Source organism: Nycticebus coucang, chromosome 7 (assembly GCF_027406575.1).
Source record: "Nycticebus coucang isolate mNycCou1 chromosome 7, mNycCou1.pri, whole genome shotgun sequence".
Classification (NCBI taxonomy): domain Eukaryota; kingdom Metazoa; phylum Chordata; class Mammalia; order Primates; family Lorisidae; genus Nycticebus; species Nycticebus coucang.
The window spans coordinates 108,920,111-108,937,692 of NC_069786.1; the positions used below are offsets into that span (position 1 = coordinate 108,920,111).

Sequence of the window (17,582 nt, forward strand, 5' to 3'; positions counted from 1 at the left end):
AATAGAGCCTAATAGGCAAAGTAGGCGCTCAGTTAACAAACTGAACAAAATATACATACTAAAAAGATCAAGAAATGCCTACACTTTGATCTTAGAATAAAACAGTTTCAATTTATGGAATTTAGATATTTCAGAACACTCAGGGGAGAAAAATTTAGATTTATATTCTAATTGTTAATATTTTCTATTGAATCAGTGTTTTAAATACAAAACAGAGAACATTTTAAATGTAAAATTCTTGATGGCCAATTTATTTTAACAGATATGTTTGTAAAAATGTAGGTTTGCATATAGCTTTAAGAATAATATTAAGCTGCCAAAGTAAAATCTGAGAATTATTGTAATGAATATTACAAGCAATATTTCAGTATTAGCACAGCAGAGTTTCTTATTCTTTCTTTTTACCATTAAACTAAATTCTACCATTATTAAACTTGGGCCTCCCTAGGTCTTATAATTAAGTCAAGTAAGTAAATGAACAAACGCCATCAGCTGAGCTTTTCCTTTCTCGAAATACGTGTTACTGAAAATGTACAATATCACACTTTTCACCTATCTGACCTGAATTTTACATATAAAAGCACCGTTTTAATTTGACAATAATGATGAGGACCTCGAAACTAGGGAAATTATTTATAAAATCACAAATGTAAGTAGGTAAGCAAAAAATGACTTAGGAACTAACCTATTAGGCATCAGCACATTTATGTGGCTTCTATGGACATTAGCTAGTGTAGAAAGGCTTTTGGATAAAAAAAAGCACAAGAAAAAAAGAGCAAGGGATTATGGCACACTACCTAGGTACGTCCAGGATTTCATGGAGCACCATGTACTGGTAAAGAAAATTGGGTTGGAGCTGGCGATTTTGGATAAGGATGGTAATTTGCCAAAGGGAAGATAATATGAACGGGGTTCAGGGGGGCACTGAGAGGAAGAACCATATTTGCTGGCTTTGTACCTTGCTTCCTGTCTGTCTCTCAATACTACATCCATCCCAGGTTATTCAATAAAAATGAATGAATTCACTTGTGCATCAAACTTCTCAATTCTATAATGGTATTCCTCTTTGAATATTAAGAGGAAATTAAGTTGGTTAAAGTAATAACTCTGGCTATTATTTTTCTGAAGTCTGAAACAGGACTTAATATAACTGATAGTATGTGTTGTTTTTTACTTACTTTATAAACAGTTCCAAAGGCACCTGAGCCAAGGACTTTGACCCTCTTCAGCTCAGTTTCTTTCAAAATACGAAGCTGAGCTTGATTGGGTGCCGTGCCACTGGGGGTTAAGGGTTCTACCAGCTGCAAAGCAAAAACAATAAGGTTATACAACTTTCAGTCCAAAAATCAGTCCTTCTCTCTCTGGGTCTCTTTCTTGTACATGCGAACACACCTTCTTGCACACGCTTTTCTTGTAATATGCACCACTCCCTATCCCCAACCACACATATCCTTTCTCTTTTCTTGCTCTTTACCTGGGTCAACATAAGTAACAAATATGTGCCTACCTTGATGTAGCCTAGGCTAGGAGATTTCATACATCAGAAAAAAAAAAAGAAAGAAAGAAAGAAAAAGGAAAGAAAGAAATGCTACCCTCTTAGAACTTAAAAATCTCTCTGAGAAGCCAGGTGGTCCTGATTCAGTAGGTCTAGAATACGCTTAAAATTTTGTCTCCTTGTAAGTCAGACAATTCCAGGTGATGCCTACAGATTTTGGTGGTCCTTGAACCCATTTTATGTACCAAGGCCTCAGTGTGCCTGTTAGATTAAAAATTCTAATACTCCATGATTTGATTCTCGATCATAAGTGGATTCTATTAAATGCAAGAAATAAAATACCCACTGGGGAGTGAGACTGCGTTTAACTTCCCAAAGGAGGTATACTTAACATCAGTCTTGAGAAATGAAAATGGACTGACATGGGGGGCGGGGGGGGTGTCACTGCTGTGCACAGCAGAAAGCAGATGGCAGGAGACACCCAAGGTAATAGAGTAGAAAGCGTGGCGGGTGAGCCGGCTGAGCTGAGGGTGGGCAGCACCAGGGTGTGAGGCGGGCTGGCTGTCGCCAGTATAATCAGATGTTATAGTCAAAATACGATGCAGCCTAAGGACGAATGAGGCAGGGGATATTTGAATGTGTGCCAATTATTTTAATATGTGAGGAAAAAGTGTATACATAAGAAAGACTTTGGGCACCCAAAAGCCTCTTTCCTATGCTAAAATTTTAGATTTATCTACCAATTAGAAAAAAGGCATGAGAAAGAAATAGGAAGGTTTGGTTTTCTTTTTTAAGTTAAATAAAGGAACTTTATTAACTTTACCCATAGACAAATGGCCCGGTTTATAAACTTTACCCATAGACAAACGGCCTGGGTTTTTTTCAGCATAAAGAAATAATTAAATGATATGCTTACTCAAATTGTCTTGAAACCACTATAGAATTTCAAATTATGCATACCTATTTACATAACTCGGTGCACAGTGGCCTTCTCGGTTGGGTATTATTATTAAGCATCTATGAACATCACAGCCCTCTTTTTTTTTTTTTTTTTTTTGCAGTTTTTTTTTGGCCAGGCCCGGGCTTGAACCCGCCACCTCAGGTATATGGGGCCAGCGCCCTACTCCTTGAGCCACAGGTGCTGCCCCTCCACAGCCCTCTTAATTAGTGCAACAGTCTTCAGTGAAGGCAAGTGTAGCTATAGTGAGAACTTCAGGAAGAACATGATAGAAATGATCGAGAAACTTAAGCTATTTTCTAATAGCTTAATAACTTCTGATTCTATTCCACTATTAAATTTATATTATAAAAATGATAAATTTGGTAACAAGTAACTAAATGTGAGTCCCAAAAAAACCTTTAGAAAGAATCATTGAATCATTTGTTAAATCTAAATATGACTCTTCTTCATTTGAAGTCAATACTACCAGACAGGAGTTTCTTTTTCTTTTTTCCTTTTTTTTTTTTTTTGATAGATTTTGATAGATATACTTTGTGTATAATGAGTAACATTTTTTTCAGTTTTTTCTTTTCTTTTTTTTTTTTTTGAGACAGGGTCTTACTTATTTGGCTTCGGTAGAGAGCAGCAACCTCAAACTTCTGGGCTCATGCAGTCCCCTTGCCTCAGCCTCCTGAGTAGCTGGGACTATGGGTGCCCAGCACAATGCCATCTATTTTTAGAGATGGGGGTCTCGCCCTTGCTCAGGCTGATCTCAAACTCCTGAGCTCAGGCAATCCACCTGCCTTGGCCTCCCAGAGTGATGGCCACCACGCCTAGCCAATGAGTAAATTTCATTAAACTTTTTAAAATGCCATATACAAAAGTCTTATGAAATCACATGCAAAATTGAGGAGAGGGCTTTAGCACTTTGGGGTATATATACTTAAAATGTGTGAAACATATATATGTTTATGTCTTGACATACACCATGCAATAACTTGAGATTTTGATGACTTCTAAAATTTTTAGTTTTCTGCAATTTTCTTAAATATCATTTAAAATATTTCTACAAACACATTTTTCAATAAATTTGAATATTATACCTTTAAAAGAACTACAGTGACATTCTGCCAGCCAGCAGTGACATGTATGATGGAAAGAGAACTGAGTTTAAATCTGGAGGTTTGTATGTCAGTGCTGCACTCACAGGCTCCAGAAAGCCCTTTTCCCTGCTGGCCCCTTGTTTACCACCTGTGAAGCAGATGTAACAATATACCTTAGAGAGTTTTAAATGATGAAGTAAGTCAACATAGGCGGAAAAGTCTGAAAACTATCTGGAATACGGTAGGCACTGAATTTGTCATTCTTCAAGGGATGGATGGTGTCTCACCAATACATTTTTGAATCATTGCTTTTACTAAACTTCAAGCTTATAGTGCATCTCAGTCAGTGTGTGCTGGAAAATGTAACATCAGAGAGACCGCCTGCAGCTGAAGGATTTGGGGAAAGTGTATCAACGTTAGTGCATGCCAACATTAATTATATCAGGATTCAACAAATGCCTCACCTCTGTGACAAATTTCTAGCTTCAGCATTTAGGATTTAAATGGATACTTTAAAGAATTCCTTTACTATTTAGATGCTGGTATAAAACCATAGTGATTTATCTTTACTGAGTGAAAGATAGGGCAGTCTCCAATTACCTAACCTCCAAATATAAAATAATTTACTTGAAAGCAATAACTTTCTACAGAAACAGACACTGCTAATAAAACCAATTAGTATGTATTTATTTAGTAAGGAAATGACAATTTGAGGACAGTTCGTATAAAGCACCAAATAAAAAAAAACAAAAACAAAGGAACACAACTCTTCATAGTAATGAGCCTTCCCTGCATGCAATTAAGAGACAGAATTTTTTCTTACATTTATTTAATCACCTGATGTCCACTGTTGTTTCACACCTTCAATTCCTCTCCAACCCTAGTTATAATACTTTACTTTTCAGATTTCTTCCACTAACTTCCCCAAGACGGCCATGAAGAAAAATCCTATTTGCCTCCAGGATCCCAGCTAAATTGAAATTATGCATAGCACATGTATTATGCGTTCAAAATTGAAAACGATTAAATTGATATTTTATAAGCATTCAGTTAAATATGAGATTATTACTAGGTTTTCCCATGAATGTAATTGACTACCTTTATTTACTCAAACATGTCTATTGATAAAACACATCATTCCAGTTTCAGATAACCCCAATCCCTAGCAAGTATGTCCCTGTAAGTAGTGACAGAGTAGTTTCCTGAATCCCTCACATGATTCTTCTATCTAGTATTATTAACATCTGGAGGAAAAGAGCCAGAATTTACTTCATTACCAGTGTACAAAAGACATGAGAGTCAACAAATATTCCCCTTTCTATTGGTGTTCAGAGGAAAAGTCAGATTGTCACAGTGATAATGAGAAAGAAAAATCCAGGACAGACTTAGACTTAGAAAAGAATTGCTTGGGTTGGGCGCTGTGCCTCAGACCTGTAATTCTAGCACTGAAGAAGCCGAGGGCCTGAGCAATAGAAAGACCCCATCTCTACTAAAAGCAGAAAAGCTAGCTGGGCAAGGTGGCCCACACCTGTGATCCCCGCCCCTAGGGAGGTTGAGGCAAGAGGATCTCTTGAGCCCAGGAGTTTGAGGTTGCTGGGCTCTCACTCCCAGGGCAATGGAGTGAGACTCTGTCTCAAAAAAAAAAAAAAAGAAAAAAGTACAGGCGAAACTTACTAAATGCAGAATACAAATGTCTTCATACAATAACTAAGAAAATGCCACGAAGGCTATATTAAACAGTTTGATGAAAATATTTCAGATTGTATATGAAACCAGCACATTGTACCCCCTGATTGCATTAATGTACACAGCTATGATTTAATAAAAAAAAAAAGAAAGAAAAGAAAAAAATGCTTTGAATTGTTTAGATTGGGCACAAGTGTTTGTATCAGGAGAGAGGTAGAAGTTAAGAAGGGTTTAATAATGCATTATGTTCTGTAATTGTTCTTCCCCTGTATTCTGTATAAGGAAGACTATCAGCTTTCATGCTAGAGAACTCAGTGTAGAAATACAAAGAGATTAGAATCATTTATGAGCAATTAGCATATTCACAATAACCACTATGTATATTATTAAATGCATCTCATGAATTGTGTTGTAAGGTCTGTGTGCTTACAACACTAAGCTTTATCCTGTAAACTTGGTCTTTTCCCTGCTGGTATAATGAGATCATTGGCTACCAATTTAATGATCCTAATTAAAGCATCATTACTTGCCTATCTAATTATATTTTGAATCAGAAAAATTCTCTCTCTTTCTGATGTTTTCCTATTACTGCCACTGTGATATTTTCCACCCAGATATTTTCTAGTTCTGCTGCTATTGAGATGCCTTCCACTCAGAGCTTGCTAGGAGGATCTCCCCACTACACACACACACACACACACACACACACACAGAGAGAGAGAGAGAGAGACAGAGAGAGAGAGAGAGAAACAGATCTGGTTTCCCCCAATGCAATAATTTTCTTGACTCCTACCATCTACCTTCTTAAAGGCATAAAACTGCCTTGACTGCTTTTACTATATAACATGATTTTTCATCAGCTTTGTTTAATGTACTATAAAATAAAACCCTCATCAGGAAATTGAACAAAATTTTACTTGGATTAAAATACCAAGTATCATCTAAACCCAATGAAAATCCCGAACCCCATGAAAAGGAGAAATGAACACCTCACCTCTGTTTCCAGGAATCTCCTCAAGGCTCTTTTCTTCTTGATACTCTTCCTTCTAACATAAACTGCGAACGTCAGACCCACAATGACCAGGATGAAGAGCCCACCGATGACCCCGGCTGCGATCAGTGGAGTTCTGCCAACCGGAGGAAAGAGCAAAGGATGAGACAGGAAATGGAAAGAGCAGCTGTATGAGACATTATCCACTTTTCACAAATCTACTCAGTTAGATGAAAGCAAATACAAACACGCTGGGGCTCTAGCAAACATTTCTTACAGTAAAAACTGCAGCGTTGTTTCTTTTCTTGCCTTTTCCTTTTCTAAAAAAAATAAACCAGGCGCGTACAACTAGTCTTTGGAATGAGCAGCCACAACATGCCATTTGATAAAGGAAATGTAAAGTTTGGTAACCGAAGGAGGAATGTGTGACCAGATGTTGGTATGGAAGCATTTAAAATTCTTTAAATGTTACTCTCATCTTTCAAATGCAAACTACATGTTAATGACACTGTGGTGTATAATTTTATCTTCAGTGCTTTCTCTCAGGTGGACTTTGACAACAGTGGCACTATTGACACTGCGGACTGGACCCCAGTTTGATGTGGAGGAGTGTTTAGATGTTAAGCAGCACCCACAGTCTCCATCTGCAAAATGCCATCAGCACCCCAGCCTCCAGCCGCGGCAATGTCTTCAGACATTGTAAAGATCCATAATCTTCACCCCAGTTGAGAACCACTGCTCTAAAGTACAAAGGAGCAGTCTGGACACATGTGAACCCCACACCTACAATAGAGGGTGGCAGTGAGGGAACCATTATTGCCGAAAGTGCTATTTGAAACTCAGATAAGGCAACTACGGTAGGATACAGGGCAGAAGAAAGATAAGGATTTGGGTCAGACAGGTTTAGGATTTCAGAGTGAGGATTACAGGAGTAAATATTATTATCAAAAGTGTGTCTAAGCATTGTATTCTCATAAAAGAGGTCTGCACGCTAAATACTACATAAAAACATACAAACAGTACCAAAAAGGAATTAGCAAGTGATCAGAGACCTTTATTCTTAAAATATTTTTCTAATGTATTTTCTATAAATATAAGACTTGTGATTTCTTATTGTTTTCTAAGATAAATATTTCCATGCTTGGACAGTAATGTTCGTGGTTTTTAATTTCTTAGTATAGTATAGATAAATGTTAATTTCTTAGTATAGATTAGAACATTATCTATGAGGTTTCAGTGGTCAGAACACTGAAATAAATTACATTCGTTTTCCATAGCAAATAACCTCAAGCATGCAAGTGTTAGCTTACAAATATTTGACCAGGATGCCATGATTGATATCAAAACTAAAAAAATAGTTCCCCATGTGATCATACTTTCTATAACGAATCATTTTATCTCACAGTAATGGGTCTATTTTAGAAGAATCTATTCTATATGGCAACATTCTTATAGAAAAAGTTATTTTATTTTGCAAATAAACATCTCCTCAAAGATCAGAAATAACGACAGTGGGTGATCCTAAATAAAATCTTGACATTTTAAACAGCTCTTGAAAATAAATTGTATAATTTCTACTATAAATGAAGTCATGTCTTTTAAAAGACTGTAACTGTTACACTTTTATCTAAAACTGCAGAATAATCTAAAAAGGTAGTTCATCCTAAAGGTTGTTTCCCGACAGCAAAACGTACTCTAGCAGACTGAAATGCTGCTATAATTCAACTAGATTTTTCTAAATGGGATTTTCTAAAGACATAAAAGTCTATGCTGAGAAATTAAACTATAGCATGGACACAAACTCATCATTGTGATACATTTTCATTTGGGTAATATCGTATCTTTGGGCATGTCAGTTAAATATATATTTCAGAAAATATTTTAGGTTTTCAATCCAGGGCATAATTTTCAGCTCACATGCCTAATAAATCACTGTTATAGAGAGGACTGTATTTTTGTTTTCTCAGAGCAACTTTTACTACAAAGAATTTATGTACAATTGAGAGTAGTGTCTATCTTTTTAACTGCGTATATTAAACTCTAACCTTTCTCTGCTTACTTATATTTCAAAAGAATAGATATGCATGTATGAAAACAAGGCAATGTAAACTGAAAGATATACTCTATTTTGATTTAGTTTATTTATTTTTGTTTATTTATTTATTTGAGACAGAGTCTCACTTTGTTGCCCTGAGGAGAGTGCCCTTGGCATCATAGTTTATAGCAACCTCAAAGTCTTGGGCTCAGGAGATCCTCATGCCTCAGCCTCCTCCCAAGTAGCCACAATGCCTGGCTGGCTACTTGTTTAGAGACAGAGGTCTCGCTCTTGCTCAGGCTGGTTTTGAACTCTTAAGCTCAAGCAATCCACTGGCTTTTGCCTCCCACAGTGCTGGGATTATAGGCATGAGCCATTGCTCCCCAGCTCTATTTTAGTTTTTGCTTGCTTATTTTTTTAAAAACTTCCAATAGAGCAAGCTGGCAGGTTCGAATCCAGCTCCAGCCAAACAGCAACAATAAATAGCCAGGCATTGCGGCAGGCACCTGTGGTCCCAGCTACTCAGGAGGCTGAGGCAAGAGAATTGCCTAAGCCCAGGAGCTGGAGGCTGCGATGAGCTGTGACACCATGGCACTCTGCTAAGAGCAACAAAATAAGACTCTGTCTCTAAAAAAACAAAAAAATTGATGTGTGGTTTTTTTAAAAAAATGTTTAACCACTAGCCACCAGGGATAAGGTATGATTTTTAGGTGCAGAAATTGTTGTTCTTTATTTCTTTCAGGCTATTTTTACCTCTTATATTCCTGAGGAATGGTAAGAAAAGAAAAAAAGTAAAATAATGCAAATCATGCAAAGGAATTGCTGTGGAAAAACACTGCAAGTAAATGTTAACTAGTAAAACAGAAATACTGTCTCTTGAGTTTTTGAACGTTTTATTTTGATTACTAAAACCACCTGAAGTAGTAATGATATGGCGATTGATCTCCACTGAAATGAGATGAAAAGAGTTCTTGTTTTGCTCTAAAATATATATTTCAAGTGCCAAGTCCAAACATTTGGACTAAAAGGATGTGATCAGTTGATCGTTTACCTTATTCTGTGATTTGGAAATGGTATAATGAAATGCATGTTCTCCCTCTACTTAAGAACCTAGTATCATAGGAATTCTGAATCACAAACGAACTTGCTAACTGATTTATTATTATTATTATTTTTTTTTTTTTGCAGTTTTTGGCCAGGGCTGGGTTTGAACCCACCACCTCCGGCATATGGGACCGGCGCCCTACTCCTTGAGCCACAGGCGCCGCCCCTTGCTAACTGATTTAAACGCATATGATGTGGCTTTCATAACTTCATTCAGTTCAGAGACAACATGATGTATGTCATTGCTTTGAATACAATTAGCTTATAAAAGGGCAATGTCTTCCAAAACTATACTACTCATACAAAAAGACACATCCTTATTATTCAGTCCTAAATTTGAATCTTACTATTTCGCTCAGTGGAGAATATAAAGGGCAAGAAGATACATGAAAACTTATTTTTTAAACATCTAGTATTTTGCTTTGATGATCTGTTTCCTTTCAGATATCAGATCACAAAAAGTGTAGAAAAGTCCATATAACTTATGATTAAATGTTTCTTGGAACTATTTGGTTACATTCTTCCTCCTTCATGTTAAGGGGCTGGCTTTTTAAAAGGAAGAGAAATATTTTCTTCAGTAAAATTAGTATTTTGAACAATATAGCTGTTATAGAATAAACAATAAACAATATAGCTGTTAAGAATACTAATTCTATGAGTTTTTTTTAAGGTGACCCACAAGTGCGTCATCAATAAAGTTTATTAGTTTGTAATATAGTTTTACTTTTCTTCATTTTTTTTTGAATACAGAACAATTTTAAAGATGAAGGAAGCAATTTGTAGTACTCTAATACACTAATGTACTATTTGCAATTAACAGTATTGACTTTAACTAGAGAGTTTCGCTTTTAGAATCTCAGAAATTAAACTAAATAATTTCAAGTCGGGTCTTTAGGATCTTTCTAAACAAACATAGAGCTGTTTCACTGCTTATTTATGGACACCAAAGGTTAAACAGAAATTTTGAGTGTGTGTCTTTAATGTTCATACCTGGTAAAAATAAACAAAAACAACAGCCTAAGTGGGATGAATTTAAGAGGGCTTTTTTTGCCTAAGAAACTATGTAAATCTCAAAAAATGGTAAAATAGTGTCCCTAATATTATAGTGGTTTATTGTGCCAGAAAGACATTTTGGAGTCAGATCAATGTAAATTTTAAGTATATGTCTACATTTGCTTTTAACTGGTTTTAAGTTTAGTGCACCTACCAAATAGTACAACTAAAATACAGATAAATATATTTTCACCTAAGCTTATAAAAAATAAACATGGCAGGAAACTACATAATCTTTTTTATATTAATGATATATGATGAATATACCTCTAGATCATGTCTAGTACTATCATTAAATCAAATATCTCATCTAATCTTAGATGAATTATATGCCCTATTTTGGCCATGAGACTCTCGGTTTATGTCAGTCTAAGTATCAATAGTACCCCATTTACTCTCAAAAGTTCTCCCATGTGAGCAATATATCCCATTTTTAGCCCAGTCTAAGGTAACCGGGCTCCCTGAATGAACAAGGTTTTTTATCTATATAAATGTGTGTGTCTATGTGTGTCTGTGTGCATGTATATACCTTGGAATCCAAACTTAATCCCGATCAAGTTCCAAATATTTGAGTTCCAAGAACCCCGATCAAGTTCCAAATATTTGAGTTCCAAGACAATTTTTTACCTTTCAAAGAATAGAAAATGGATTAATCCATTTCTGGGTCCCATGAACTCGAATTTTCATAATGATTTTAATATTAAATATACTGGATTTTAAGGTGAAAAAGTAACACATAATAATATTTGAATAAAAATGTAAGTTACTAAAATTAAAAATATAAAAACCTAAAAATATAAAGGCCTGTTTCATCACAACTAAACACCTGGTTTGAACATACGCCTCACTGTTCACCAAGTCCTTAAACTTCTTTATATACTGTCTGCTGCTTCTGAATCAGAACTGGCAGCCTCTCCCTGCATAACAACATTATGGATCCCAGTCCTTTTCTTAAGTTTCTCCAGCCACCCCCGCTGGTTTTAAACTCCTTACTTTGAGCACTAGTATCAGGCCTGCCTTTCACTAAATCATCATGGAGGACCTTGGCTTTCTCACAAATGATCATCTCAGAAATCACATCACCAGCTAGCTGCTTTTCATTAATCCAGACTAAGAGGAGTTTTTTCATCTCTTCCATACTCAGTCTCCTAGAGGTCAAGGTCATAACCCCTGTCACCACATCGGCTGCTTTGATAAGCTGTCTCATTTTTTCAAAATGGTGCAAACTGTTGATTTAGGCATCCTGGATGTAGTAGCGAGATCAGCCACACATGCACTGCTTTCATGCTTACCAATAACATCTTTCTTAATTTCAATTGTAGCTCTAACAACTTTCCTCTTACTCTTATTTTTCTCACTATACTTTTTAGGACCCATAGTGAATACACTTAATTGTTATTATATATTTAAAAAACCCCACAAGCAGGCACAAAAGCATAAAATTAGCAGCAAAAAATTACATGAGATGCTTTCACTACAGCTTTGGACAATAAACCAAATGACAAAGGGTAGTGGCCCAAGCACTGAGGAAACGTGCATAAAAACACACCAATGAGGTACTGGGTATTTCCATTCCAAAGCAGCGTTCAGATTTCGGGCAAAATTTGCTTAAGTTTTTCCTTCAGATTCCAAGTTGTTTGAGTTCTGGGGTATTTGGGTTCCGGGGGCAATACTGTATGTACACACAAACACACACACACATGGTGGACATAAAGTTCACGTGCAATTTATAATAGTTTAACATAGTAAATTCACATGAACTCTATGAACACTCTGTATGTATACTTATATGTACATACCCAGGTAGGAGTATCTTAGTATTACTTTCAGCAAGTTTTTACTTTCAGGAATGTTAAAATAGTTCTGTCTCTCATCGACATCTATGTAACTTAAATGGGTATTTGATCAGCCAGGGTCAAATGCGATGATTCTCTGTAAACTTACATTTTCTTTTAAAAATGTAACTAGGGAGCACTGGCTTTCTTCCGGCATCCTACTCTCATCTGAAAGTCTTACAGTGGTCATGGAAGCGAGCATGAGTCCATCGTGAACAGAGATTAAACACCTCCTCAGGGGCCCCTTCCGTGTACTTTCTCTTGCTATAGGAAAAACAAAGTTGATCAAAAACCTATTGCTCTTTCTTAAAAGAAAATTTTTGGAATCCAATCATAACTGCCAACTGAGAAAAGGTACACAACGTTGAAGATAAGAACACTTTCAATATTTTATCAATTACGCAAGCAGTTTAAACACAACCTAAAAGGAACACAACATCTGTCTGCTGTCAGATACACGTGGGCTTTAAGCACACACAGTACCACTAACAATAGGAAATAATCCAATGAAAATGAAAATGTCAGACTTTTAACCTCATATAGAAATCATTTCCTTTCATAGGACAGGGCCCTATATACTGCCCTGTCGGGGTCCTGCCCCAGGGGCAGGGTCCGCCAAGACCTGTGGAACTGGTGTGACCGACTGAGAAATATAAAGTTAGGAACAACGATAAAGAAAGAGACACAGGACTTGGAACAGAGTTAGAGTTTTCAAAGGTGGGCGCTCAGGGGACCACCACCCATTTGTGGGTTCTGGAGAATGGCCCCAAGTCTCTGTTCCTCTCAGCTTTTATTCAAATCTCTTTGCCCAGGTGGTGAGCTGAAGGAGGGAACAAAGACACCAGCAGCTTTCTGAGTGAGCCTATCAGCTCCTACTGTTATTAACGTTAAGGGTTTGAACTGTTTTGAGAAATCTGAAACTTGAGTCTTGTGTGGGGGAAGCCTCCTGTCTGAAGTCACACACACAGATTCCTAGGGAGGTGTTAAACTCTGCTAATTCACTGTGGGGTAAAAGTCACTGGCATTAATCTCCTCTGAGGGATCAGTGGGAGGGAGGCGTTTTCCTCTCCTCACCACCACAGAGGATTTTCCTCTGCAATAAGGGATGTAAGCTTTCCTGCCCATATTTCAGGGCTGGAGCTGTTCCCTTGGTCTCTGCCCCAGCCAAATGCAAATCTCCACAATGGGTTTCTGCTTGTCTGTTAAATGGCCAGGAAAGGACCTAGAAGATGTATCTTTTCTAGGACTTGCCATAGTTTCTTCTATGGCCATTATTTTTCTCAAGAGTGTTCACAGATTCAGCAGGGGTATTTGTGTAAACTGTATCCCCAAAGGGTCAGAGTTTCAGGAAAGGCCAGAAACTTGTTCAGATCAGAAATTTAGCAAGGGCTGGCTTAAAGGTAAACTACCTGACTTTTCTTTGTTCCGACTCCCTCAGCTTTTTAATTTCCCCTTTTTCTGGGGGTGCCCTCCCCTTCCAAGAATGGGGTCTTCGGTCCCTATTCTGCCTGCACTACCCTTAAATTTAAATGATTGAGGTAGATTTTGTACTTTCCATTCTAATCATTCCCAGTAGTTATATATTTTACAATTAAAACTTTCCTTTCACAAACATTATATAGTTTCACAATAAGTGTGTACCACAGACTTTATATGTCCTATATCAAATATATGAAAATAGACTCAAAATTTTAAGATAACACCGATAAGGTCGAGCCAAACAGTAATGCAAATATTTTGTGTACTTCAATTTCAAGTCCATTAAATTTTCAGCTAGATGATATTTTATCTCTTTCTAAAGATGATATATTAGAATTGGTTTTTTTTAGAGTACACAAATATTCATCAGGTTTTTCTTCAATACATATATTTAATACTAGAAAATAGAAAATGAACATAAATTTATTGAGTGTTTTTCAAAGATACTTTGATTTTATATTTAGTTATATCTTACTATTTTAATTCTCCTTGGACTATCATTTCATCTGTATTGCAATATTCATTGAGGTTTAAGTTTATTAAATAGTTTATATCCTTAGGTATAAAGTTTATAAGTGACATTATTCTTCTTTTAGCATCATTTTGTTTTCTCAGTGAAAAAAAAAAGTAAAGAGATTTTTTTTTTTTTTTTTTGCTTAAAACACTGGATTTCCTTTAAGAAAGGCAAAGATAAGCAGTATCTATCCTTACAGCGTCAGAGCCTCTCGCACTGCTAATCAGCTTTGTCTTCACCCAAACAGTTCAGATTTGTAGTAAGACACCTTGAAACATGAAGAAACACTGAAATTCCCCTGAAGACATTTTAAGGGTTACTGCCTAGGGCAAGGAGAGCTACATTAACAGAATTCTTTGTCTTTTGCAAATTGTGCTTATTCTGACCCAGAATTTCCCCTGCTCTATAAGACACATCCTTTCTTCTTGAACAAATGAAAGTCATCTGGGTCAGAGTCTAAGATAGACATCAGTTGACAGTCACAGTTTTTACTTGATGAGACCTAGGCTATTATAGAGTGTTTCTTTCCTTTGATTATGGTTCAGATTCTTCTCTTACATTTTAAATATGACTAAAAGTGTAATGCTGAAGCAAATGAACCACAACATGTTTTCCCTCTTCCTTGGTGAACATGAATATTTTTGGCTTGTCTTCATGTGTTAGAGCTTTTGTCCAATATTTTGGAAATATGTGAATGTCACATTTGATTCAATAGTATGGTGTTAAAAAAGTATATCCATAGAGATATTTCTGCTAATTGAAAAAGTGTGGTTAAACATAGCTATTCTGAAAGAGGCCACTTCCCTTTTTTAAAATAATTTGAAAATTTCATAGGAATAACCTTTATGTTTCAGACATAAAATAGTGAAGCAGTTAAGCAGTCTCTCAATTTTATTACCACATCTGTGACCCAATTCATTGCATATTGCTGATATTTATAAGAGTGGCCTCTCTTTAATGCTTTGTGTCCCTTTTAACACTCCCAGACCAAACTTGATTTAGATGTTTATAATTATTCTCTCTTGGATCCTTTTCTATTTCTAAGTAAATTATAATCCCTGTGAGGTTAGGGACGATCATTTCTGCTTCTTTTATTTTCTTATTTTTGGCTCTATCACTCTTATTGATAATATTATTTAAGAAGATTCTCAATTGCATTATAAATAATTCAAATATTACATGGAACATTTTAGGTGATACTATATTCCTGAAAAATTAATTCCCCAACTTGATATGACTTTTGGTATTTGGAACAATTGTGGAAGTAACAAAACACATTCTTCGTATTTATCTTTTAAATAGTTTTCAGGCAAGTTCTCCCTTCACTTCCATTCTTCTGCTTCTTAAATCAATTTTCAACTTATTTTTAGACCCTCTCTCTCTCTCTACGAGGTTACTCCTTATCAACATCATCAATGTTTTCCTATTGTCATATTAAATATTAACAGTAATTTCTTAGAGCTAATCTTAATCAATCCGGAAAGGAGCATTTTAATGAGTTAGCACTTCCCCTTTCTTAAGACTCTGTCTTCCCTTGAGTTCTATCACATCACTTTCTCTAAGTTCTCCTCTAGCTCTGCAGTCCTTTTTAGTCATATTTGCTACTTTCTCCATATTTTTCTAACCTCTAAATCGAGGAGGGCCCATTGAATTTTTTTTATATCCCTACTTACACTTACTCCACTGATAGGATGTATCATCTGTCTCTTCACCTATGCAATGATAAACAAGTGAATGCCAAGTTTAAAGATAAAATAATGTGCTTTTTCTTTTATTTCGTGAGTTCAAATATAAGTCTCTTCAGTGCTGGAATTGTGTTATGGACATGTTTATTTTTTTCATAGCCTAGTTTATTGTCTCACGAAAAGATGCACTAAATAAATTTTATATGAATAAAGAAATGGTTTACTTCTATAAACATTTGTATACCTTAAATCAACTCTAGAAAACACTTAAATTCTATAATAATTTCAGAGCTTCCTATATATTTTTAAACTTAAGGAAAGCATAACTCTAAAATATCTTTAATGAAAAGAAAATAGGAAGAGTTATTTATGTAATGTTTCTCTGAGCTGAAGCTAATACATGTTTAAGATTTGCTTGCCTGGAAGCTCTGGCTCATGCCTGTAATCCCAGCACTCTAGGAGGCCAAGGCATATGGATTGCTTGACCTCAGGAGTGTGAGACCAACCTGAGCAAGAGCATAACCTGTCTCTATTAACAAAGTAGAAAAAGCTAGCCGGGCATTTTGGCAGGCTCCTGTAGTCTCAGCTACTTAGGAGGCTGAAGCAAGAGGATAGCTTAAACTCAACAGTTTGAGGTTACTGTGAGCTATGATGCCACAGCACTCTACACAGGGTGACAAGAATAAGACTCTGCCTCAAAAAAAAAAAAAAGGATTTTTTTTTATTATTTCATAATAACTAGGAAATAAGTTTCTCCTAAGAGCAGTGAAACTAATCCTCAAACTGTTATTCTTGTTTGCCTGTTATAGTTTAGTTTATCCCTCAGTCCTACCACATATTCAAAGTCCCAGTAGACTAACCAAATAATCACCCCTAGTCCTCTGCTCTTAATAAGTTGCGATTAGCAATTTTTTTAAATGTTGAATGTAATAACTTCTCCAGTTTCTCTGCAGCTTGGTGCAAACATACAACAAATATCCGTTCAATGAAATGGAAGCAAATGTTGGCTAGAGGAATTGAACGGATGGAGCCCATGCCTCTACTTCTGTCCTTGGTTGTAACACTTAGGAGCTGTGGCTGCCATCACACTACCAAAACAGCAAGATCAAGAAAGTGACAGATTCTGGTCTGATGTTACTGATCCATGGCTTATAGCAATAGCTAGCCCACTTCTAGACTTCTGTTATGAAATAGAATAACATAAAACAATATGTATTTGATGAAGCCACTTATATCAATTCTTCTCTTCACTGAAACAAGGTGCTAACCAGGCAAGGTTCTAACTGAAAAAGTAATTATATCCAGATTTTCCACTTTTCCCTTGAGATGTCAAATGCATTATCTCATGATAATTGGATTTTTTTAATGTTTTTTTTTGTTGTTGTTGTTGTTTTTTTGCAATTTTTGGCTGGGGCTGGATTTGAACCCACCACCTCTGGCATATGGGGTCGGTGCCCTACTCCTTTGAGCCATGGGCGCTGCCCAAGATAATTGGATTTTTAAAAGCAAAAAATGAAACCAATGGCCCTCCCCTTTCTAGATAACACTAACCTTGAAGCATCTTTTATGTCTGCTTCACCATCACTTTGTCTGGGCCGTTGAGTGGGCTTCATCAACATCAGTCTTTACTGAGCACATGTATTGGAGAAGGCGCAGGCAAGA

At 36.2% G+C, this 17,582-nt stretch overlaps 1 protein-coding gene across 1 annotated transcript in view; it reads right to left on the minus strand.

Annotated features, from left to right (window-relative positions):
* The window catches only part of ERBB4 (erb-b2 receptor tyrosine kinase 4), a 1,129,145-nt gene that overhangs the window by 214,155 nt on the left and 897,408 nt on the right, over positions 1–17,582 (minus strand). Inside the window, exons 17-18 of the mRNA XM_053597917.1 lie at positions 6,219–6,351; positions 1,179–1,301 (exon numbers count right to left, since the gene is read on the minus strand). Coding sequence (XP_053453892.1) covers positions 1,179–1,301; positions 6,219–6,351 — 256 coding nt within the window. The remainder of the gene's footprint in view (positions 1–1,178; positions 1,302–6,218; positions 6,352–17,582) is intronic.